The 25,108-nt window shown below is 40.3% G+C and overlaps 1 protein-coding gene and 1 long non-coding RNA gene across 4 annotated transcripts in view; both read left to right on the top strand.

The window, feature by feature from the left end:
* The first annotated feature begins 475 nt into the window (after window positions 1-475).
* msraa (methionine sulfoxide reductase Aa) overlaps window positions 476-25,108 on the top strand; it is a 39,072-nt gene continuing 14,439 nt past the window's right edge. The window contains exons 1-3 of one of the 2 annotated variants that reach the window (XM_071468151.1): window positions 476-721; window positions 20,780-20,848; window positions 22,244-22,363. In XM_071468151.1, the coding sequence (XP_071324252.1) occupies window positions 586-721; window positions 20,780-20,848; window positions 22,244-22,363 (325 nt within the window). In that variant the 5' untranslated portion in view covers window positions 476-585. Of the gene's footprint in view, window positions 722-4,433; window positions 4,562-20,779; window positions 20,849-22,243; window positions 22,364-25,108 lie in introns of those variants that run through there. The other variant, XM_071468152.1, reaches the window with a different exon arrangement.
* Window positions 4,571-20,773, top strand: LOC139612514 (uncharacterized). Of its 2 annotated transcripts, XR_011686569.1 has the most exons (3): window positions 4,571-7,835; window positions 8,523-17,935; window positions 18,497-20,773. It is a non-coding gene; the product is annotated as an uncharacterized lncRNA (long non-coding RNA). The 2 variants fall into 2 exon arrangements; XR_011686568.1 differs by having other exon boundaries at window positions 8,523-18,499.

Below are 25,108 nucleotides of genomic sequence, written 5' to 3'. Positions count from 1 at the left end.
TGTATGAATCTAATTGACAAATACAAATTAGTCACTTACTTATTTTTGAAAGCACATAACTTTTGGTGCCTAAAACTTCTGTACTGCAGCACTACTGCTGAAATGCTCTGCAACAACACCAAACTCCATTGAAAAATCTAACAATTTAATGTTATTCTGCTTGTTGGTGACAGTAAACACTTTCAAAGTGAACGCACCAACTTACTCCAGAAATAAAGAAGTAATCTAGAAACTTCGGTGACCATGTGATGTCAATTAAATGGCGGAAAGGCAATTAAAACTGTTATAAGTTTAGAATTTGTCTAAATAATTATAGTTAAGAGTCATCATTTGTGCATAAAGTATATAAAGTATAATATTATAAGTATATATATGGTATATATTTAGGCATGCAGATTTGTTTATGGTCACTGTTGTGTAACGTGTGCACCGTCACATTACACAACACAGCTGCTTACGTTAGGTAATGTCGCTGTTATGCAGCTAACCTAGCCGGGCTAAGCTAGCCGGGCTAACCTAGCCGGGCTAACCTAGCCGGGCTAACCGCCGGTGTGCTACAGGAGTGTCGGTTCCGCTCTCGGTTCAATGGTCTCCTCCTCCAGGCTCCGTCTGGTTTGGCGTCACTTTGTCAGCAGTAGGATGGGAGAAATGGCCTCTAAAGCTCAGATGCCGACTGCGGAGACAGCGCTGCCCGGGCGGACTGACAGCCTCAAAGTGTCCGGTAAGACTCGCGGAGCCCGGTTAGCCTCTGTTAGCCTCTGCTAGCGTCTTTAGCGGCTGATATAACTTTTTGCAGCAGCTCTGCAGCCAGAAAGGAACAGTTTGCTGGCTCATTTTAAGTCCTGCTTATCTTTGCTTAACGTTTGCGGTGTTGCCTTCTTCGCACAACAGGAACAGCCTCAGTCACAAAACACTTCCTTACGTAAACTAAACATTAAATTAGCCGTTAGCACCAACTGTTGCTATCATGTGGGTTTGTCTCCTGAATGAATATTAACATACATTTGCAGCATATGTGAAAACATTGGTAAAGCCCCACATATGCACAATGTAAATATAGAAGAGTTGAGACCCAGAAAGAAAAGAAATGCATAATAAAAGTCAGCCACTACTCCTGATGAGGTCAAATATATTTATAATAATGCACCTGTCACCTGGTTACACCTGTCTGTGTCACTGCTGTTACTCTGCTGCTGTTACTGGAGCAAAAACAACCTTTACATGCACTCAGGTATCTGCTGATTCAATAGAAGCATATTCCTTTCTCCTTATTACTACTACTGCACATTCCTCTTACATTGCAAACACACTTGGCATTAAAACGGATTCTGATTCTGAAAAGTCTGTAAAAAGTGAATTTCATAATCACTTAAATATCACACTTAGCCATAAAGACACTTCTGATAAACACTTCCAAAGTCCTGTTGTAAACTTTTCATAACACTTGCATAAATAAAACACAGTGTGAAAGAGACTGAGGGAGCGTCTCTCTGCACAGACCCACGGGAAAACATAGTGCAGGGTTCAAATTATTTATTAAATTGTGTAAACTTATTCAGGTCATATAACAGTATGACCTCCTCACAAATTAAAGACAATGTGTTTAAGTGCACCAGATATGTGTTGGTGTTGCTGTGGTGAACCAATTACGTTCATACATCATTCATATGGGTAATTAAAAAAAACAAAAAGTAATATATGTTGTATAAATATCCCAAAATGCCCTGTAGTGTGTCTTCTGGGCAGCAAGGCAGCGACTAATTGGTCTAGTAGCTATGTCCCGCAGTGAAGTGGGAGGGAAAATTTATTTATATAGAACCATTCAGAGACGAGAGTCAATGCTTTACAGAGGCATGGAAATACATTAAAAGTAAGACATTAAGAAGATATTAAAATTGAATTTAAAAGACAATAAAACAAGGCAATTCAAAGTGCTTTGCAGAGGCATAGAAATACATTAAGAAGAAGACATTAAGAAGACATTAAAATTGCATTTAAAAAACAATGAAAATGGAAACAAATACAAGAAAATAAATAATAAAGATTAAATAGAAAATACATATTTTAATTTATTGGAAAGCCGCAAAAAATAATGATGTTTCAAGCCCTAACTTAAATAAGCTGAAAGTTTTAGTAGACTGCAGATATAAAGGTGGGGCACGTAGAAACTTAGAGTTGCTTCACCTTGCTTGGTTTTGATTCTGGGAACAGACTAAACCTGTCCCAGATTACCTGAGGGGTCTGGAAGCATCATAACATACAAGTAAATCAGAAATTTATTTAGGCCCAAGACCATTTAGTGCTTCACAGACAAGTAGGAATTTGAGATCTATCCTTTGACACACAGGACGCTGGTGAAATGAATTAAGGACTGATGGACTCTGCATTTTATTAACCTTTTCTAACAAGAGGATAAAATGAGAAACCAAAATAGTTTTGTCCTGGAGAACTGGTGTGGAGGTGATTTGGATTTGATGACAGAATGAAGCTCTTCACGAACACACACACACAGACTCTAATGAAATCTCCTCTTCATGCCAGTTAGATCGGTTTTGTAACTTCCTTGTTTGCTTCTCCTTGTCTGCAGTTTGAAACAATGTGAGACTGAGATTCTGAGCGTCTGACATTCAGACAACTCGATTACTCTAAAAGTTACAAAACAATCAGAAAACAGTCTGAACTGAGCACAGTTTCATGGGTAAACAATAGCTGCGTCTGAATTAAGGGCCGCGGTTTACAAAGGCGTGGCCTGGTAGCCGTCGTACTTGAGGATTTCTGCTTTGCATCGTTAGCTGTGCCCTCTCATACCACTGCGTCACAAAGCGCTGCACCTGAACATGCAACTTTTTTTTTTTTTTTTTGGAGGTTTTACAGCCCTTGATTTCAACAGTTGTACCGTTAGCTGTTCAACTGAGCTGAAGCCAAATACTGAGATTTGAAACTGTGACTCTTGGCCTCGGTCAGGTGATGACGGATCCACCTGCTGCAGCCTTCGTTGCCCAGAAAAAAAAAAATCTGTGTTTCTTGGCTGCATTTGAAGGAGCCTTTGAAATGTGACAGTAGTCGCACAGAAATGATGCAACTGGTCTTCAAATGCAGCCTCTGAAGGAGTTGACCCCTGTCATATTAGTTAGCACAGCGTGGCTAACATTAGCATTGCTAGCACCAGCAGCCTTCTTCCCTAACAGGTTAACGTCCACGCGCCTCTGCTCAGTGTGGTGACGCTCACATTACGCTTGTGTTAAAACAGTTAACAGCAGTTAACCAGTGTCAAGCATAAATTAAATTTAAATATTTAGTTGAACCTACTAGTATTTCTGGGGCTAACTATTAAGGTAGCCACGTGTAATTGCTTAGTCGACTAATAGTGCCCATCCATAATCCATACATCTGTTTATCTCTTTATTTATTGTAAATATTAATTAATTAATTATTGTCACTGTAAACATGCAAATGGTGAAGATAAAGTGTGTATGTGTGTGTGAGAGCGAGTCAGAGAGTTTTGTGTGTGTGTGTGCAAACAGACAGAAAGCAGCACTAAGTTGGCATCAGGGCAGTTGGCACCAACCTGGACCCTCTTCACTACAAGCGAGGGCACTGAGTCTTGGCACATGATGAATAGATCTGCACTGGCAGTGAACAAAAGACCCGAGACACACACACTTCTGCTCTCAGACACAAACACACACACACACACACACACACACACTGCCCTTTAACATTATAAAGAGGAAGATGAATAAAACAAGGAGTAAGCGTGAGGGTTGTGTGGTGAAGACAGTGTTGAGGACACAGACTGGTATTTGGTTCAGTGTTAAAGAGACAGAGTGAAACGGTAAGAACGAAATGTTTGATTGTCTCTAAGATTTAGTTTGTGTGTTCAATATTTTGGCTGGAGTGGAGTGGGTTGGACTGGGGGAAGGAGGATGTGGGAGTGGTGGGGTTAGGAGGGTGGGGGTCCACCGCGAAAAGGACGATCGGGATGGATGCAAGGGTTGAGACGGCGTGGCAGACACGCTGGAGCATCGCCAAAGCTTCTCGGGAACGCTGCCACAGTCGAGAGAGACGACGAAAGAGCGAGGGAGAGGAGAGGAAAAAGCCATGCCTGGAGTGGAGAGACTTGGCAGGGCTTCCGCTCCTTTGTCTGTCTGGCTCAGGGCTGCAGCGCCAGAGGAAATCAAAAAATGTCCAGGCATGGTCGTGGTGGTGGTGGATGGGGACGAGCTCTGCCTCGCCTCCGAAAAAGACGAGAGAGAAAAAGTACTTCCAACGGGCTGAAAACTCTGCTTCGGAAATGGCTTTGGAAATCAAAAAACAAAACAAAACAAGCGATTTTCTCTTTTTAAATGAAATTCCGCATTGGAGCAATTGGACCCGACCAGGTTTCGGAGATTAAGTGTAACGTGACCACAACATCTCACGTAACAAAGAAGAGATTATTATTAAGTATTTGAATTTTTTGGAGAGCCAAACAACGTGTCTGAGCTGGACAAGGACGGATGTTTGACTTCAACGAGTCCACTAGTAGCCAGAGGAAGGCCAAGCCTGCACCAAGCGAGAGGTCTGTCTGTGAATGTTTGTTGGGCTTTGAACAGTGTCTGCATATAAGATTTGAATTAAGGTTTAAGTGTCCTGGGAAGATAGAAATTTAAGTGCAAAACGGTCATATACGAGACGAAATGAAGAGCGAAGGCGGGTGTGTTTGTCATTAATCTGAGGGTTTGGTGTTTCTGGAAACTGGAAAGGATACAAAGCAGGCCAAGCCAGGCCAGGCCACAAGCCTAAACAAAAGACAAGTGTCTTGTTCACATATTTTCACCTCCATAATATTTTTACGCAGTTGACTCAAAAGTTCTTTCTTCACCATGGAAACAGTAGTTGACAAACACTAACACCTCCAGGTTCATTTATCAGCTGCTCTGGAGTTTGTCCTGCTGAGGCAGTTGTAGAGCACTTTTTAGCTTTTAGTCTGTGTTAGTGAAAAATTTGATTTAAGTTTATTTTTGACCTTGGAAAAAGCAGCTGACAATGACGTCTGTTTAGTTGCTGTTCAGGAGCCTTTGATTGTAAATCATAGATTCTAGGGTCATAATGAGCCTATTTGATATCCAGCTTTGTCAAAAGTCTGGATAGTGGACATACAAAATCTTAAAGGAAAATGTCAGTAAATAGTGAAAAATGTCCAAGTTTCTATTGTCCAAGGTGGAGTTTTACCCACCAGCATTCAAAAACCCAATGATCTCCAATTTTCAGTTTTTCATGACAAAGAAACGCATCAAATACTCACATCTGTGAAACTGTAACCTGCAATTTTTTTGGCATTTCTGTTTGAAAAATATGAACCTATTATCAAAATAGTTTCCAATTAATTTTGTCAACTTAAACCTAAAGTCAATTAGTCTTGTAATCATTTTTAACCACTGTTGTGTTCACCCTCAGATTCTCAAACTGTCTGAACTTCATTACCGATGGCAAAGAGAAGTGGTCAATAGTTATTGTTTTTATTGTTTTTTTAAAATCAGTAATAAAACACAAAACTGAGTTCACATACAAAGTAAGTTGTGTCTGAATTATTGCTAATAAAGTGTAGATGTCAATTTACAAGCCTTAGTTGCCTCTAATAATATAATAACTGCAGACTAGTGTAATGATTAATGTTTTTGTTTGTCTGAATTGGGCTGATTGAGACTCTGTCAGACTTGGTATCAGTGATTTCACAGCCAGTTTTTCAGTGGTGAATTGAATCCAACTGAAGCATTTAAATTGTACTTTTAACTCATTTGTCTCCTGCTTTACAGTTTGGTCACCTTAAACACCAGTGTGCAAAATGAGATGTGTGAAACTGACAGAGAAGTAACAAGAGTTCTGATTGGTCATTGGTCTTGCAAAATTATTAAGTTGTACAAAACTGTGCAGCTCCACTGAGGTTTGTGCTCAGGGTCACATCGACGTGAGGCTAAATAACTTGAATGTGTCCTCAGATGTTACCTGAGCATTGCTACTTGTTGTTGTCTGATAGCTTACTCCGCCCTCTACCCCCCCACCCTCCACCCCTCTTCTCAAGATGGAAATAAGTGAAAACAAAGAGCTAATGAGGAAGTTAATGTCATCCTCATCACAGCCTAATACAGATGTGTTCAGACATCCAGCAGCTGCCGTGTGCAAGCCTCTTAATTAGCAGGTGCCGTTGTGGGTGTAAATCATTATTATTGCAGCTTGCTGTGGCAGAGTGTGTCATTTTGACAGAGAATATTTGCAGAAACAACTTTGAGGCTGACGCAAATATCAGGAGTCTAAATACGCTAATAAGGATGCGATTTCAAGAAATCAAGATTATTTATAAAACAAAAAGTTGTTTTTTTGGCACCGCTCTCTGTGAGCTGAAGGCACAGCAGCTCCAGCTGCAGTGAAATCTCCACTCAGCTTCAGCTGCTCAAGATGAAGTAACTGTAGTAACGTTTTCACAAGAACGTACTTTTAAAAAAATTTTTTTTTTTAGAGAAAATAGGAGTGGTTTACAGTGAAAGATGAATAATAACTGATAATTTTGATAATTAATCAATTAATCTCATACTGTTCTTAATTGAACATCTGTGTGTTTTCACACAGATGCTTTGATGAATTAGGCAATTTAAGCAATCACACAGCCATTTATCATTGTTTGTGACAGCTGAAGGATCAATGGATTGATTAAAGAGTTGATCACTATAATCATAAAAATTTAAATAGACACAAACCATGTGCTTAAAACACAGACAGTCACAGTGAAGACTGTTTGGTTAACATGGAAGAAGCACCGATCAGATTGGCCTTTATGTGTTGAGTATTATAGTAGACATGTTATATGGGCCATGCTATAGGTAATTATTGGAACTTTGTTTATCTACATTACATTTCCAATCAATCTAATGATTCATGTCAATCCTGTTTTTTGGTTGGACCGCAACAGCGAGTGTAGCCGTGTAATCACAGATGTCCCTGACTGACTGACTGACTGATCATGATTCCCCCATCGATTGGTCGAACTCCACGTGACTACCGTATTTTCCGGACTATAAGGCGCACTTAAAAGCCTTTAATTTTCTCAAAAAACGACAGTGCACCTTATAATCCGGAGCGCCTTATATATGGATTAATTCTGGTTGTGCTTACTGACCTCGAAGTGATTTTGTGTGGTACACGGCGCTCACGGCGCTCTGTCAAAGCGTTTTAGTACGACTTTGGTAAACTACAAAGCCGCACCGCTTGCAGCATTACGGCTATCGTAGTCAGGAGCGTCGCGGAGTAATACATACTGTGCTTCACCATAATATTACAGTGTGTGTGTATAAGGACCTATAAGGAGTTATTGTGAATACACTAACGTTTGATTTAGCGGTATCAGACTGTGTTTTTTTTTACGTGTTACAACTGAACAATGTTGAGAGTTATTGTGAACGCGTTTAATAAAGTTTGACTGACTTATCTGACTGTTTTGTTTCGCTTAATGCGCCTTATAGTCCGGTGCGCTTTATATATGAAAAAAGTTTGAAAATAGACCATTCATTGACAGTGCGCCTTATAATCCAGTGCGCCCTATAGTGCGGAAAATACGGTAAGTTGGAGTCTCTCCATTGGCTGTTGCTCTTTCAAAAAGAATTGGTGCATTTACAGCCTGCAGTGTTGCCGACATACAGTTGTGCATTTGAAGGGAAGTGAACTGAGGCCGCTCCTCAAGGAGGTCTCAGTTCACTTCAAGTCTGCTTCACAGTTTGTTACACTTTGCTTCTGCCGTAGACACATCACCTGCTTTTGCACTGGGACGCTCGGTGAAACAGACGGAAGCACGGCTGCTGGTAATGACACCATGAGCTCAGAGAGTAGGAGAGAAACTAACAGACAAAGGGCTGAGACTGGGCAGAATGCAAACTGCCATATACCTGGTTCTGACCTAGTCTTGTTAACCCATTGAGACCGGATGCAATGCACGCATCGTTCTCCCTGTAAGGCCGGATGATGCATACATGTGTAATATATGGTTTTGTCGTTTTTAAGACGTGACTGATGAAATGCATTGTGATTTTGGTCTGAAATATTATTCATCGGGCTCTGAAACAGATAGAAACCTGAAATACAAACCAGTTTAAGCCTTAAACCTTTGGGTTTTTTTGTAAATCAGTGACTTTACCCAAATGTTCATCAACATTTAAAAAAAGAAAAAAAATCAAAAAACCCTAAAAAAAGTTGAAGTGAATGGAGAATTTTGACAATTGTGCTTGATTTTCCAACCATATTAAGTTTCAAAAGCAACAAAGCCAGTTATTTACAATGAAAGTCAAAGGTTTAAGCCGTCAAATCTCACATCTCCTCCACATGTTAAGTGACTGTGCAGGGTTATCAGGTTCAGACTGGCTCTCCGCTATCCATCTACCTTTGTCACAGCCGTTGCCACGACAACCCAGAGGGATGCCAGTGAACGAATGAATGAATGACTGTGTGTCTGTATTTGATTCCATCAGCAGGGCTCTTTGTTGTTTACACAGTGGTCTGATAACCTTGACGGGCGAAACGACGGAGCGAATGTGACAGACATTAGAGATGAGGCAGACCTACAGCTCAGCACAGGAAGACGATAGAGGGGAAAAAATGGAGGGAAAAGAGGCTGAGAGGTAAACTGTGTTGTCACTCAGACGTTTAGCATTAATGTTGTTTGAGCCAAGCTGAGACAAGATGAAGCCAGAGAGTTTGAAGGTCATGATCAGGTAGACGAACATACATGGCAAGTGCTTGAAAATGGCACAAGACACATAATACACAGTGAAGTGTCCTTTTGAAAACGACTGAAAGCAAACACAGTTTCTAGCTTCTCAAATATGAGCCTTGCTGCGTACATGTTTAATAAACTGAATATCTTTGGGGTTTGGACTGTCGGAGACATTTGAAAACGTGACCCTGAACCGTTGAAAATGTCACTGGGAGTTTTCCTCTAACGATCTGCGTATTAATCAATGAATCAAGAAAAGAAGATTTATCATTGTTAGCAGAGTTGTTCCGATACTGATACTAGTATCAGAAATACCTCCGATACTGCTTCTGCACCGATCTGATAGTCAGCAGTTTTCCTGGAAATTGATTCTTCTTCACTGCTCTAATACGGTAGTCTACACAGGAAGTTGCGCTGTGCAGCCTTTAGCAGATACTATTTTAAAGCACATTTGACTTCCAGTAAATAGTGTAACATTAGCTGTTAGCAAAACGTCAGCAATTTACAGGGCTTTAACTTAAAGGGGTGGGACTCGTGTTAGGACAACTAATGTAGGAAGTGTTTATATTTTTTTTTACGACTGAAAGTCAAATTAGATAATAAAATAAATATTTCATGGCATACATGTATCTGTTCATGTTTTACAAAGAGTTTAACCTGAGTCATGGGATACAACAAGAGCAGTCACATCTCATACAGGGTCAGTAGTATATGAGTGGTATTTTTTATTTATTTTTTTAAATGGTGGTATCAGATCAGTACTCGGTTCAGGGATCAGAGTCGGTGTCAGGAAGGAAGAAAAGGAATTGAACATCTCTAATCGTTAGCTGCAGCCCACACTGAAATACAAACACAGCAGTGAAGTGAAGACGTTTGGCCCATGAACATCTGGGGCTTATGGGAAAGGGTGTGTCTTATAGGTCCTGATAAAAATAAATATTGAATAAACAGTGTTATTAGATAGAAACAACCATCCTCATCTGAATATATGAAGCAAGCCACATGTTGAGCTGCTGGGAGAGGCTGTCCCAAAGCTGCATTTGAAGCTGTTAGTGTTTTTTAAATGTCAATGGGATTTTGAATGAGCTTTGTTCCTTTTTCACTTCAGCTCTCTATTGTTTTTGGTCTTATTGCACATTCACTGCGTCGTGTAGCCTCAGCGCTCTCATCACCCTCGTGTCCAGCAGCAGCAGCTGTTTCATAGAGAAACCTCACCAATTCATCAGACGGCCTGACATACAACTCAACAACTGACCAAATGTTAATGTCTCTCTGTTTCTGCTGGAGGGAAATAGCTGCTTGCTAACATGTTTTGCCTAACAACTTTATGATTAATGAGAAAAAAAGATTAATGAGATTCGTGCAGCTCTGAGGGCACATGAAAATCTGCATATTGTGACATTTATGTGGCAGGTTTAATCCAGCATTGTTTGTATTAGCCTTTAAAAGAGGCTCTCTGCAGGTCAGTGACAGTGAGTGGCCAGTTTCAGATATTTAATTAAAGTCTGTGACCAGTTTGTCTCTTACTATCTCGTCTTAGCTGAATTAACTAAAGCTGACTGTCATTATTGGTAGTTTATAACCTAATGCAGATCTTTTTCTCCTCTTTCTCAGTCACTGGTCTGAACATCTTTTTGCTCCACGTAAATAAAGTACCTTTTTAACACTAAACATGTCTGTGCTTAAGTGCTGACTGGAAGCCTTTGAAGCAATAGTTTTAGCATTAAACACAGGAGCTCTTTGTTTTTTACAAGGGAAGAGAGAATAACATGTTCAATGTGATGAAGAGCTCTCTGCTCAATATATTGATGTCAATAAAAGTCTGTATACATGTTGTGATAAACAGTCTCTGGCCTTGTTTGTAGATTAAACATGATTTACAGTCTAGTCTCATGTGCAAGATGCCAATTATCACATAAGCTGAGTGTCACAGCTCTGCCCAAGACGTACAGTGTGTGTGTGTGTGTGTGTGTGTGAGAGAGAGTGAGTGTGAACGCCACAAAGCCATTACTTTAACATACAGTTGTACCCAGCAATTTCACAGATTCCATGTCTGAAAGGGTCCAATCAGTCCACCATCTTTTAAGTGCAAAGTGCATTAAGTACTATTTCCTGTTCCCCCCTCCTCCCCTCAGACCACACACTGTCTCACTGTTAATGGCTCTGAGTGATTGATCGAGTCAAACCCTCAGGGAACACACACACACACACACACAAACACACACAAAACCCCGTATCAGGGTTTCAAGCAGCGTTTTCTTACTGTTATATTAACATCATTTTTTTTTTAAATCTTAAAATATGCTGCAACTAACGATTATTGAATCATCTGATGATTATTTTCACAATTAAATGAGTCATCATTGGGCTGCAGGATATACAAAAAAATCATATTGGGATTATTTTAGCAGCTATTGTGCTATGAGTCATGATTTCAGTTGAAATGATGGTGCTAACAATGCAAAACAATGTTGTGACGCTTTTTAACCTTTATCAAAGAATTTGCAGCTCCTGTGATTTGGATATTTCACTTGGCCATATTGTGATTTCAACTATATTTCGATTGATTTTGCAGCCGTGGTCCAAACACTGTCAACTTCCTTCTTCTGGTCTGACCCACAGTCCAAAGATACTCAGTTTACTCTCATAAAAGATGAAGATTTGATGTATTTGAGAAGCTGAAACCAGGACATTTTGGGCGTTTTTGCTTAAAAACTGATTCCTGTCGATCAACAAATTGATAAATCAACTAATTGTTTAAGTTCTAGAAGATCATTTTAAATCCTGCCCTGTACAAGTAAAGGTTAGACAGAGACTGGCTTATTTTGGTGGTTTAGTCATCATCTTTTAGGCTGTAGTTTGGTGTTTCTAATCCTTTGTCCACCACACTTACATACAACTTTGTCTGTGACATCTGAATCCTGCTGAAGCCTGTGAAACACTTTGTGTTTTTATGACAACATGCATGTTTCTGATTGTGCAGCAAACACACAGCTGCCTTGAGATGGTGTGCGTGTTGTGAGTCGAGCAGCAGAACAGTAAGGATAACGCTGATGGCTGTAATGATGGGCAGTAATAAAAATGACGATGGCAATCAGAGCAGCTGATTGAGAGGCTCTGGCAGAGGGAGAGAGAGATACTGTAGCAGGGAGAAATAAATGGAAGGAGGGACGGGTGGAGGAGGGAGGTGTAAGGGGAAGATGATGAGGAAGGGGGAGCAGGAGGAGGATGAAGAAACCAGGCAATCAGAGAGAGAGACAGAGGAGGAGGAGAGGGTGGGGGGAGGTTACTTTGTAGATTTAATTGCAGTGCAGTTGAGGCAATCTTTTCTGTGTGTGCGTGTTAGTGCGTGTGTGTTTGAGTGTGTGTGTGTGTGTGGACTCTCCAATCTCCCTCAGCCAGACATTAGCTGCAGTGTTCATTTATCACTGTCAGGTCTGGAGCTCCAGGGGGAAGAGAGGGGGGAGCCCTGTACGCTCAGCCCAGGTTGCAGCTCCTCTCCTGGTCCGGGCAGCGCTGTGAGGCCCTGGTCTGGTCCAGTCCGCTCTGTCGGCCTCTTAATATTCAGAAGAAGAACAGACAGAAAACTGCAGTGTCAGTTTTCACTTATAATGTGCTGACGTTGATTGTTGGTGGGATGACACGTCACGGCTTCACCATCATAGCTGGCAATGGCTGCAACATCAATTCAGCTTTGTTCAGACTGAAAAATCCTGACAACCATTGGATTATAAATATGAAGTGTGTGTGTGTATATACATATATATATATATATATATATATATATATATATATATATATATATATATATATATATGCATCTAACAGTTATTTTCATCATCAATTAATCTGCTGATTAGTTGCTTTGTCTATAAAATGACAGCAAATATTAAAAACTGACCCTTATAATTTCCTCAAGGACCAAGGTGATGTCACTTGAAACAACGGCAGCTGCATCTCATGATCTCGCCTGAATGTCGGCGCCTCGGCTGAATTTGAACATGTTTTAAGCATTTAAACAGCTGCATGTGGAGACAGTGGCATTTAAGAGGCATTTTCTGTCAAAAATACATCAGAAATAAATCAAAAATCCAATATTCAAGGATCCTGCAAACTCATAAACATGTTTTTTTCACAGCGACGTTTGCTTAAGAAAATGATTATTTGACAGTTGCGGTTGCGGGGCAACTCTTTTAATGTTTAGTGCTGAAAAGAAAACTGTTCACTGTAAACGCCCCGATGACGTAATTAGAAAATGTTGCTACTAAATCATTTAAAAAGACCAACGTCCGACACCGACCGATGGTGTAACTTCATCACTCACTCAGTCAGTCAGTCATAGGCGTTAATAGATGTAGCGCTGGACCGTGGCCACTCGATCCAAAAATAGATTAAAATCTACAAACCCTACGACAGTGATGCAGGAGCCTGACTCAGCGTTTTGTTCTCGGTGTGATGTGGAGATACTTTGTCTTCTGGTTTATCTCTTACAGGCTGAACTGTAGAGAACCTCACCTCCTTCTTCAGGCTGATATTAATCCTTAAGATGCTAAATCCTCCTGATGATGCAGAATAAAACACATTCAGTGATAACCTGTTTATATTACACTTTATCTTGTGCTTTTTTTTCTTTGTCAAATCTCTCTGTGTTGTTTCTGTGCTCTCACTACAGAAAATTAAAGAAGTGATGAAGGATGTGATGAAAGGACACACACATAAAACAGAGTGCACCGAGTGCTGATTGGCTGATTCTGAAGCAGTTCTGCCTGCCTTCACACACATGTAGGCCTGAGCTGAAATAGAGCAGCACTAATGTGTGTGTGTGTGTGTGCGTGTGCGCATGTGCGTGTGTGTGTGTGTGCGCGCGCACGCCACAGATGTCACCATGGATAAAGGCCTGTTCTGTGATCAGGCTTATTATTGTGACAGGATTTAGGGAGCTGGAGAAGAGTCTGGGAGGCAGGCTGGTTAGTCACACACACACACACACACACACACACACACACACACACACACACACACACACACACACACACACACACTTCATGTGCCTAAAATGAAGTGGTTCGCTGTTTGATGTGAAGTGTCCTGAAGTGCTTTCTAACCTCTCTCACTGCTCTTTACTGCCAAATAAAAGAAAATTAGTTGCCAGTACAAACAGTCGCAAACTGGTTTTTGCAGTTGAAACAAACATAACTCTGCTTGTGGAGAGAAAAATAAATCTCCCTCTATTTGAGCAACAGCATTTATCATGTGGGATTATGTTGTAACCATCCTCCTAAACTCTGAGTGTCTGGAATATATATTATTATAGCAGGAGAGGTGACAAACACATTCTCAATAATTCACTTAGACTGTTAATGCAAGGTTAAACAATGCTGTGAAGGCACAATAAGTCTTAGGTCTCTCTCGCACACGTAAACACACACACACACACACACACACACACAGTCGCATTCGACCTCACAAAAGAATATGAATTCAATTAATCAACAAGAAGCGTTGTTATCATTCCCAGCGAGATAAAGGCGACCACGAGAACAGGCATTTCAAAGGAGCACTGCTTGAAATAATTACTCTCCAGAAAAATGCTGCTGTATATACATAATATGTGTGTGTGTGTGTGTGTGTGTGTGTGTGTGTGAAGGACAAGATAACTGTAGAGTATTAATGAATGTTGTTGAGGTTTTCATTTTCTATCTCTTTAATGTGTTTGGATGATTTATCCCTGGTTTTAGCCTCATATGTTTTTTGTCTCCATTTTTCATTTCATACTTTATTTGTTTAATTTTCTGGTTGATGGTCTGGGCTGCAGGGGGGAAATTCACCCACACCACCTCAAAGACCCTGTAGTTTTGTACCTTGGGTAGTTTTCATTGGTGGGAAGCCGGTGAGGGATCCTGTTCGGTGCAGGCTCTTGCAGACTGAGGTGTTGAGATGCAGCGAGTCCAACATCCTCCTGGGAGAGTTGGCAGCCTCACGCCACAGGCAGAGCTGCTGCTCTGAAGCACTGGACAGAGATAAAACGTGTTAGTCAGTGAACTGTAGAGGTGTGAATAACATGTCTTTTACATCCTTGGACAGAGCAGAGTAGGATTGAGGATTCTGTTGATCCTGCTTGCTCTTGTTCTCCAGTGCTCCAGTACTTTATCTTACCAATAACAATAATGAATTCAGAACTGAATAAGAATGTATTCATAATTTTTATACAACAAAATATTGCTTTGAGATCAGTAACAGTGAAGTTTATAAAGTCTAAGTCAAAGTATCTCCCTGGAAAGATGTAAAGTTTTAACCCATAAGTCCAGGTGAGGTTGATAGAGGGAGGAGGGGTTGGTTTCTGTGTCTCTCAGACAGAAAGAGAAAGAATTGGTCAAAATGTAAGATTCATGACTGTTTAGGTTAAATGAGTCGAATGTTTTACTCTTTGTGGGGTCCTAAACCTGGGAGTCCACCATACTTGTGGGGTCTATGTTGCTTTGTTGACCCCTCAAGTTTTAAGGGCTGTTTGAGGGTCAGACTTGGTTTTAGGGTTCGGGTAAAGAGGGTTTAGGGAATGCTTCATGTCAGTGACGGGTCCCCACAGAGACAGTCGGACCAATAAATCAACAGTCATTATCTAACAAAGCTGTGTGTGTGTTAAAGAACATACATGTGTTTAGATGTACAGTAGGAAAGAGATGATTTGCATCTTCTGCTACCAGCTTTTTAAAAAAAAATCTTCTACACACACACACACACACACACACACACACACACACACACACACACACACACACACACACACAGAGCAGTTGCACTCATTAGTATTCTGTCTGGACTTATTGTTTTACCCCCACTGACATTTACATTTAAATTGTTTATCTCGCTGCGTGAATGTGTGTGTGTGTGTGTGTGTGTGTGTGTGTGTAGTCAGTAATGAACATGCCGTCGCTTGTCCCTGAAGGCAGCCATTACTAACACACACAGAAGATAATGTGAGAGGAGGTGGAAGGAGGAGGCAGAGTATTTGCACCAGTATCAAGATGGAGGATCTTTAATGATCATTTAAGATCATGGAGATGTTCAGGTTGAAGCTTTTTGAAGTGAAGCTGAGTTTGTGCTGATTTAAATTCACTCATGAGCTCCAGGTCGTCAGCGTTTATCCTAGATTTTTACTGTTTGTCAGTGTGTGGAAACTGATTTTTTTCAGATTTCTATCACATGATAAAGGAGCAACATGACCAGGAACAATCATCATGTTGAATCATGGTCAATCAATCAAGTGTAGATAAACTTTTTCAATAAGATTCAAGAATCAGAATCAGAAAAACTTGATCAAATAACAAATATTTACACACATTTATCATAGAAACAAAAAAAATGCTAATAATTTATTAATTGTATTTTTTATTTAGAAATAAGATTCTTCTTATTTAGAGATTGTTTCATTGAACTTAATTTTTGTTTTGTTTTTAATTTTTTGCACCTGTCTTCAAAAAATCCCTCGTCATTTGATACCTAAAGAGTAAATGAGTAAATCTTATCAGTGTCTGTGAGCCAATGAGCATGCAGCATGCTTGGACCGAGATCTAATGATGCTGGTGATTGGCTGCTTATTTACACCAACACATTTGAGGGAGTAAAAAAGAGAAGTCTGTCAGAGTTTAAACTAAAATTTGTACCTTAGTATGTTTTGTAATTTTGTAAATGGATTTGATGGAATTGATATTGGAAAAAAATTTGTTAGGTATCAGCATTGAAGTCAAGGCATCTGCATCAGTACCGACATATAAAGATAAAAAATAAGCCCATTCTAATGTTTCTTTTTATCCAGATTGACGTCTCCTCCTCCGTCAGTGCAGCAGGCTGGAGTATTTTAGTGTGGACACTGTGACAGCGCTAACAATAGTAATACTGTATGGTAGAGGCTAAATTAACAGCAGTGTGAAGGGACTGAAGGTGAGGAGCTGCAGTCATTTCCTCCCCGACACCCAGTCAAGACAGAAAATAGCTGCAGCTCCGACGCTCCTCCCTCAGAGTGTAGAGGAAGATGAGGTCGCGTCTCTGAAGTCTGTCAAACAGTCGCAGTGACGCTCGCTGCAGGACGTGAGGCTGTAATCAGACTAACAAGAAGGACTCGTGGTGATTCAGAGGATGTGTGTGTTTTCTGTGTGTTTGTGTGTCCAAAGCTGAAATCATTACAAATATTTTTTTTTGATGTTTGCATGTTTGGAGCGCTGCCGATTGGTTGGCACCATCCATCTGGCTGCTTTTGTCTATAGGCACGCTGCCCCTCATGACAATTATGCTACCATGCATGAAGGTGTGTGTGTGTGTGTGTGTGTGTGAGTGAGGACGTAAGGGGGGAGGATCCAGATGTTGGGTTCATCCTTGTCCTCCTCTGCCCCATTCCATTTATTTTAATCCATCTCCCTCCCCCACAGTGTTGTACAGCAAGCCATCTGCACACTTACACACATTCGCTCATGCTCTCTCTTGCACACACACACACACACACACACACACAGCCTCAAGCGTGCTGTTGCTGATGTGTGTTAGCTCAGCCAGGTGGCTGGGTGGCCTCCAGTGGTCCTCATGCACCTCTGGCTCTGTGCTGATTGGAGTGAATGCAGCTGTTATGAAATTATGCAGAGCTGCTCTCCACTGTTTAAGTGGGTCACTGTGTATGTGTGTGTGTGAGTATGTGTGTATTTCTAATGTGAGTTCAGTACTGTAGTTTGTATTCTTGTGGTGGTGCAGCCCTCTGGGGTCGACAGTCCCATCACTGGTGTAAAACTGAAATTTTGCCAAACCGCTTTGAAAACTCAGCGAGTTTTTGTCCTAGAAATATAAAAATAAAAAAAAATTTTAAATCCCCTGAAACCTTCAACAGTCTCCTTTAAAATATATATAGTTAGAAAGTGAATTAATTATGTAGAAATATGTGAGACGGCCCACCGATTTGTAAACAGAGCTCTTCATAAAACAGCTGTATGGTAATCCAGCAGATGTTACTGGGTCAATATGAGGCAAGAGAATATGTGAAACACCCACTTTGACTCCTGTAAAGAAGAGCACGCTCGGGGTGTTTGGACACGGTTCAGATCCCGGACGATGAGTGAAACTTCTCCTCGGTTTAAAGTGGTGACGACAACGAGGAAGAACGTTGCTATTTTGAGATTTGACTCGATCCCACTGAGGACGTTTGTGGTGAGTAAGTGAATTATTTTACCTCAGTCAACTTAGCACAGATGCAGGACCTCAGACCACTTTCTACAGCTAAAACCTCCGTAATAAAGCAGCTAAAGCAGCTAAAACTTCTCCGCAGCAACTGTATCAGGTCATACACACTGCAGCCACAGAGGTCGTCTCATTACCTGTGCAACAAAGTTAGATGGTGTAATTAAAAATTCTCATCCTTTATAATTTAATGTCTCAGTCTGTAAGACTGCAAGAATCATTGGAGCCAACTGTCTCACACTCATGGAGGCTGTGATAGTCTCGTTAGTCTGATGTTATACGTCAGGTATAAATGATGAAACATGTTTCACGGCTGCTGTATCTGTTTAAATAGATAGTTTCCTTTACTGTATAGATTATGTAGCATTGAATTAATTGTAATTGCAAATAAAAACAGAATTTTAAAAAATTAAAATGTATTTGCTGTAAGAAAATATATTATTCGCAGCTGAGCAATATAGCGCCTCATTAAACAGTGGAACGTGATGAAAGGGAAACGTTCACGTTCACAGTCGTTTTATTATTTTACAGAAACGTCCAGAGCGTTGCGCCTGCATGCAGCCGCTAACCACCCCCGCTGCAGCGTGGTCCTGCAGGAGAGCCTCGGGTGCAGCTGAGCACAGGGACGGGCACAGTCCTGTGGACCTCTTCAGTGACACTGAACATGAAGGACAAACCAACAAAGCAGAGTTTCAGGTTGTTTGTGCTCATAGACTCCAGCAGCAGCTACACTTTAAAGAACAACCCCCCCACAGGCCAGAGACTCTGCTGTCTGTGTGCACGTGGACAATTTCTAACAGGCCCAAAGCTTTTCAAGGACTAAGTCTGGTGCTTGTGAAGCATACAGAGAGTCTAGAGACAAAGGCGTCACCAAGAGGAACGTCCCACTGGACAAGGGACAGTTCTCTTCTCTTTGTGAAATGTACGGACAGAGGAGATGTGTCCGTCTGCTCAACCGTCCATATACAGGCTACACTGGGGAGGCCCTGCAGAGAGGAGTAAAATCCAGACAGGGTGTCTGGACCACAGAGTCCTTTCATGCCCCTCAACAAGCTCATGGGAGGTGTGGATTTGTCAGACTCTAACCCAACACAACACAAAACCGCTGTGTGGTGGAGGAAACTCTTCACTTCTTGGACATTGCTGCAGCCACAAAGATTTTAAACAACAGGGAAGCATGACCCACAAGGCTGTCATGGAGGGGCTCCCTGCTGAAGACCCCTGCAAACACAACCAGAGGTTCATGTGCCAGTTCCTGGGGCTGAGCTGGGCATCAGTCAGTACAGGATGAAGGCCACCGCTGGGAACAAGACCTGTGTATACTGCAGGATGTAAAGGGGAAAGCAAACACAAACACATGTGCCTTCAACCAGACAGAAACCGTTGTGCAGCCCGGCGCCTGATCAGGACTAAAAATTATAACATAAAGATAAAAGAGAACTTTTATTCATCTTGAAGTAAATTCTTGTGCCAGACGTTGGTAAAATTGTGTATTATTCCTGTAATTTAATATGGTTCCACTTTCAGTTCATCAGACTTGGATTTATTGAGTGTTTGGGTTTGAACACATAATTTTCAATAAACTGTAAAAAGACATATTTCATCGCACCTCTTTTTTTTTTCAATTCAATTCAATTCAATTTTATTTGTATAGTGCCAAATCATAATCTACATTATCTCAAGGCTCTTTACAGGCTCAGGTCAGACCTTACTTTGTTACAGAGAAAAACCCAACAGTTCCCACAACGAGCAAGCGCTTGGCGACAGGGGGGAGGAAAAACTCCCTTTAACAGGAAGAAACCTCCAACAGAACCAGGCTCAGGGTGGGCGGCCGTCTGCCTCGACCGGTTGGGTTTAGGAGAAGATAAAAAGAGGGGGTGGGGGGAGGAGAGGGGAGAGAAGAGAGAGAGAGACCAGGAACAGCTGTGTCGGTAATGGTGTTATTTTTTTGTCATGTGGTTCATCAGTATTCGTTGTGTAGCCACTGGCTTTAGGAAACTCTTTCACTCCAAAGATCTTACAATTCAGCTGCAAAACCACATGAAATTTCATAAAGATTTAATCACAGTTTACAAGGTTCAGAGCTCAAAAGCTCGAAATCTTTGAAATGTGTTTACAGCTGATTTTAACAAAAAATAGACTCATGACATTCTTACTGTTCTCAGCTTATTGGTGCTGAGTTTGTGCAGAATAGAAGCACATGTATAAAAAAGGCTTGTCCAGCTTGGTCGGAAGTGGCTGACAGGCCTCAGACTCCAGAGGATTAAAAACACAGAGTGTGACAGCTTATTAATGTGGCTTATGAGCTGTTTGGAAATCTTTCCTTTGCTGTGTGGGAGAATTTAACGATATGTTAGACCTCTGTGAAACTTGCTTTACCTGCGTTACAGAGCTGGTACCTGTATTAATTAGTATGGGATTCGACAGAGCAGAGTATGGAGAGAGAACTTAGTGCTGCTTCTGAGGCTTTTACACCCTGACCATCATACAATTCTTGTGGAGCTGAACTTTTATACAATTTCAGCAACTGTTCAAAACGATAATGGCCAAAAATATTAGAATTCTTTTCCAGACCATCTTTATCAGGCCTGTTTTGTATAAGGAGAGCTAGACAGCAGTCTTAGCTTGCTACAACAGGTTTAGAAAGATATTGACAAAATAACTTGATTTATTGTTACATATGGAAGCTGAAAAGACATTTTTCTATAATAATGAGTATTAGCTGATATCTTTTAGAGGTAGATTATGTTTTTACCAACACGTTTTCCTGCCATTTTGTTCTTAATCTTACCTCTTTCTCACTTTCTCCTGCAGCCAAACATGATGTGAACGGCAACAAGACTGTTCCACCTTTCCCAGAGGGGACAGAGATGGCCATGTTTGGTAAGTGTCATGTGGTTCGGGACACTGAACACACCAGGCAGTGGAGGCAGTTTTAATAGAGCTGGTGTGACTTGAAATTTTGGTTTATTTCAAGCGTTAAACAGTAATAATTATAATAATAATAATAATAATTATGATGATAAACTTTATTTATGTAGCACTTTTCATACACTCAAAGTGCTTTGACAAATATAAAATAGACAAGAAAAGTAATGATGGTTCAACATCATGGCACTTAATTTATGTCCTTGATTATTTCAACAGAAGAGTTAAAGTTATTATTGATCAATTAATTAAGTATATTGTACATTATAACCAATTTCACATTACACAAAGAATATATTAATGATATTTTTATTCTGTTTGTTTTCAAATTGCTTGAAAGCTGTCTCTTTCAAGCATTTGGACAGATAAGACGTCTTAATGTCTGTTCAACCCTGTCTTAGAAGGGCAGTGACTAATCAGTGACTCAGGGAACAAAGCCTGCATGTATTTATTTATTAATTTATTTGACTTTACTGAGGACAACTTGTACCAGATCACATTCTGAAAAGCAAACATGTAGTATAGATAGAAGGCCTGGTTAAGCAGCGAGTATCTGCTCTTTTCTTGGGCAAAGATACAAGTCAAAGATGCTCTAAAGGTTCTAAAGGTACGTTAAGTTAGGGTCAGAGGATAATGTAATGATGGGAAGTAATAAATGACTATACCGTGAACAATGAGTACAAATTGTACAACACTTTCTAGTTATTGTTTTTTCCTTAGATATATATTTATTTGCTATACATTGTATTTTATTGTTCTCTGGACCCCATGAGCTGTGTCCTCAACAAAGTCTGAATTAAATTGGGTTGAAACTCAAAGTTATGTTTCAGTTTAGATGATAAAACTTTGCTTGTGTTGCTGCTTATGTGCTGTCTCCGTCTTTAATCATCAGCTGCACTCAAACAGCTGATGATGCTTTAATGTGATTTGATGTTTTAGCTAAATTTCGACTTTGACACATGTTTCAGACACTGTTTATTCAGTTTAAGCTGTCACTGCTAAGATCGACTTTAATATGTGCAAATGACAATAACCTTTAGAACCTCGCATAGGAAGAAGATAACTAGTTAGTTTTAGCATTGTAGCTAATTTAACGCTAATTTAATTTAACATGATTTGTACAAATTAAACATCTTGTCTTGCTTCAGACCTGCTGCATCTTGTTACAGTATGTATTTGTCTGCTATTGTTTTTCATGTAAATATCCAGATCAAAACTGCCCTCATCTGAACCTCTGCATGTTTTTTCTGTCAACAGAAAGTAACGAGGTGCTAAACTTTTCATCTTCTTGTTGTTAAAGTGTTGTTCTGTTGTTTCACATAGTTTGGTTTTCTTTTTTTTTTTTTGAAGGCATGGGCTGTTTCTGGGGAGCAGAGAGGAAGTTTTGGACACAAAAAGGGGTTTATTCCACCCAAGTGGGCTACTCTGGAGGATACACACCTAACCCCACCTACAAGGAAGTCTGCACAGGTAGCCTCTGCACACTGATGCACACACCCACACATAGTGTACTGGGCGGTGCGTCGTCCACTGAAAATCAATAGATTGTAGAAAACAAGACACACATAAACACAAGGGTGAATCATTTCCCCCCAGGCCCTATTATACTGGAGCATGGATTAGGCTGCTATTGATGCCTGACCACTCTGAGCAGACTGTATGTGTGTGTGTTTTTGTGTATTTCTGTGTGATGCGTGTCCAGACCTCCCAGTGATTCCTGCAACCAGCCAGTAATGAATCCATCGGTACACCTGCATCACCACCTGTCTCTCTCAGTTTCTAACTTCTTCCAAACGCTCAGTTAGAACAGCGAAGACAAAAACCGGTCAACCAGCCTGAAAAGTTTAGTGGATTGATTGATAGGAATCGTCTTCTGCCCTTTCTGTGTGTGCAGCTGCACAACCACCTACACACACTGAAACACAAATGTTGAGGACAGCAGGTGGATTTTTATAGTTTTATTGGAAGCAACTGTGAAAACAGTGTTAAACAGAACACAATGAATTCAATGATGGTGATAACAAACCAGAAAAAGATGAGATACCATAAACAAGAGTTGAAAGTGTTTCAATTTGAGGAAGAATTAACTTTCTGCAAAATCTGCTTCATAAAAATACAGAGACAAATGTTTTGGGACATAACAAAGTGCGTTGACTGTGTGCGGTGACGGACTGAACAAAAACCCAACAGATTCGCTCAATGGAGAAAATGACTTTCACTCTTCGCCTTAAAAATGAGAAAGAGGATAAATACTAGGGATAATTTGACTGCACTAATCATACAAACTTTTAACCACTGTACTTTCTCTGTCTGCACCTTCCTATGTGCACTATGGATTGAACCTGCTCTGTCTTTTCCTTGTTATTGATTATATCGTAATCTCCCAGACCTCACCTGTTCTGTTTGCACGTGAAAATAAATGAAAGTATTTTTTTTTAAAAAGTCCAACAGTCAACATCACACTAAAATTAACATCACTCTCTGTCTGAACTTTATGCTGAATATACACAGGATCCACCACCATCACATTAAAATACGCAGCAGTGATTCACCAAACACTTCCCTAAAATAGATTAGATTAGTCAGCTGATTGTAGAAAACGTAATGTAGTATCTGCTAATTATAAAATACAGTCACCAGGGCTGAGAATCAAACTAGGCTACTTCTGTGGACCAAGCAACTTGGTTTGATCCAATCAAAGATCGAAATATGCCTCGTCATTCGATACCTAATGAGTAAATCTCTTCAGCATCAGTTAGCCAATGAGCATGCAGCATGCTGAGACCAAGATCTAATGACGCTGGTGATTGGTTGTTTATTTACACCAACATGTTTGAGTATGTAAAGAGACAGAGCTTATGGCGCTATACAAATAAAATTGAATTGAATTGAATTGAATTTACCCATTGAGATAGAAATCTCATTTTCAAGACACCTGAATGTAAATAAAAAACATGATTAAAAACAGTTCAACACAACCCAAATAACAAAAAATTAAAATTACAAGACTGTTATAAAAATAACCCACAACAATAATAGTATTATTAAGTGTTTTTGGAGGGAAAACAGAGCGTATGATTAGACTGATATGATCTTGTGTTGGGTTGATCAGATATTAAGTTAGCAGATAAAAACGAGCAGTAAAATCAGGCACAAATTCAAACTGGACCTAGTGTTGTATTGTTGTTATGTTTTGACATGAACAAGCAAACATGGAGACAGGAAGTGTATAACATTTCATCTTTGTTATAGATTATCTTTGATAAATCTTAAGTAAAGACTAAAGTTTGTACCATAATGTGTATTGTAATTTTCTTTTTGTTAAAATGGATTTGACAGAATTGGTATCAAAAAAAGTATTGCAAAGATCGAAGTCAAGATATCGGTTTCAGTACTGACATTGACATTTTTTTAATGATACCCAGCGTTAACAGTCACAAGGGCATTTGGGGAGAAGACAAAACATGCTTGTTAACATTTTTTTGATCTGATAAATGTAACAATGTAGAAGCTGCTGTTTGTGACCAAATCACTAAGTGGGGAAGTCGAAGACGTTCCGTTTTTGCAGATTTAACAGTTCCCAACACCAGACAAGAGGGTGAACAGGTGCAGCTCTGCTTCAGTCCAACAGCAGCCCAACAAGTGGTCTCTGGAAGCTGCATTGGCCAAGCACTTCTTACACCTGGGTCTCTGTGTTAATTAATAAACCATGGGCACCACCAGCCAGCCAAAGAGAGAAAGTGATTCATAGTTAGAGCCTGAAAATAATGGTCTACTTCCTAACAACTGAAACATGAATAATTTTGAAGTCTTTTTACATAAGCTGTTTAAACTCAATGAACTCAGTTATAGGCTAAATGACGAACTGATCATTTGAACAGTGCTGTAGAGATATTGATAATAAGTACTCACTCGTTCTGTATGTACACACTGCGTCCATGGAGCACGTGTTGGGCCAGTTTTCTTATGTTTCTCTTGCGTCAATCTGGGTAAAATAACACATCAATACACCTGAAGTGCCAGAGAGCACAGGCCGAGTGCGTGATTTATGTTGTGCAGCAGAGGAGGAGCAGCTCTCAAAAAAACCAAAAAAAAACTCCTGGGTCAGTTTGTCAGCAGCTGTGTTTGGAGTCATGGTTGAGTGTGTTACGCAAACAGTCCTGGACTACTTTTGTACTCCTGTGCACAAGAGAAAATCGAGGACAGTTTCTGATA

The sequence above is a fragment of the Trachinotus anak genome, unplaced genomic scaffold (genome assembly GCF_046630095.1).
Source record: "Trachinotus anak isolate AG129_WGS33_773 ecotype Australia unplaced genomic scaffold, CSIRO_AGI_Tana_v1 ptg000031l, whole genome shotgun sequence".
NCBI lineage: Eukaryota > Metazoa > Chordata > Actinopteri > Carangiformes > Carangidae > Trachinotus > Trachinotus anak.
This window is presented reverse-complemented; position numbering and strand designations above follow the sequence as displayed.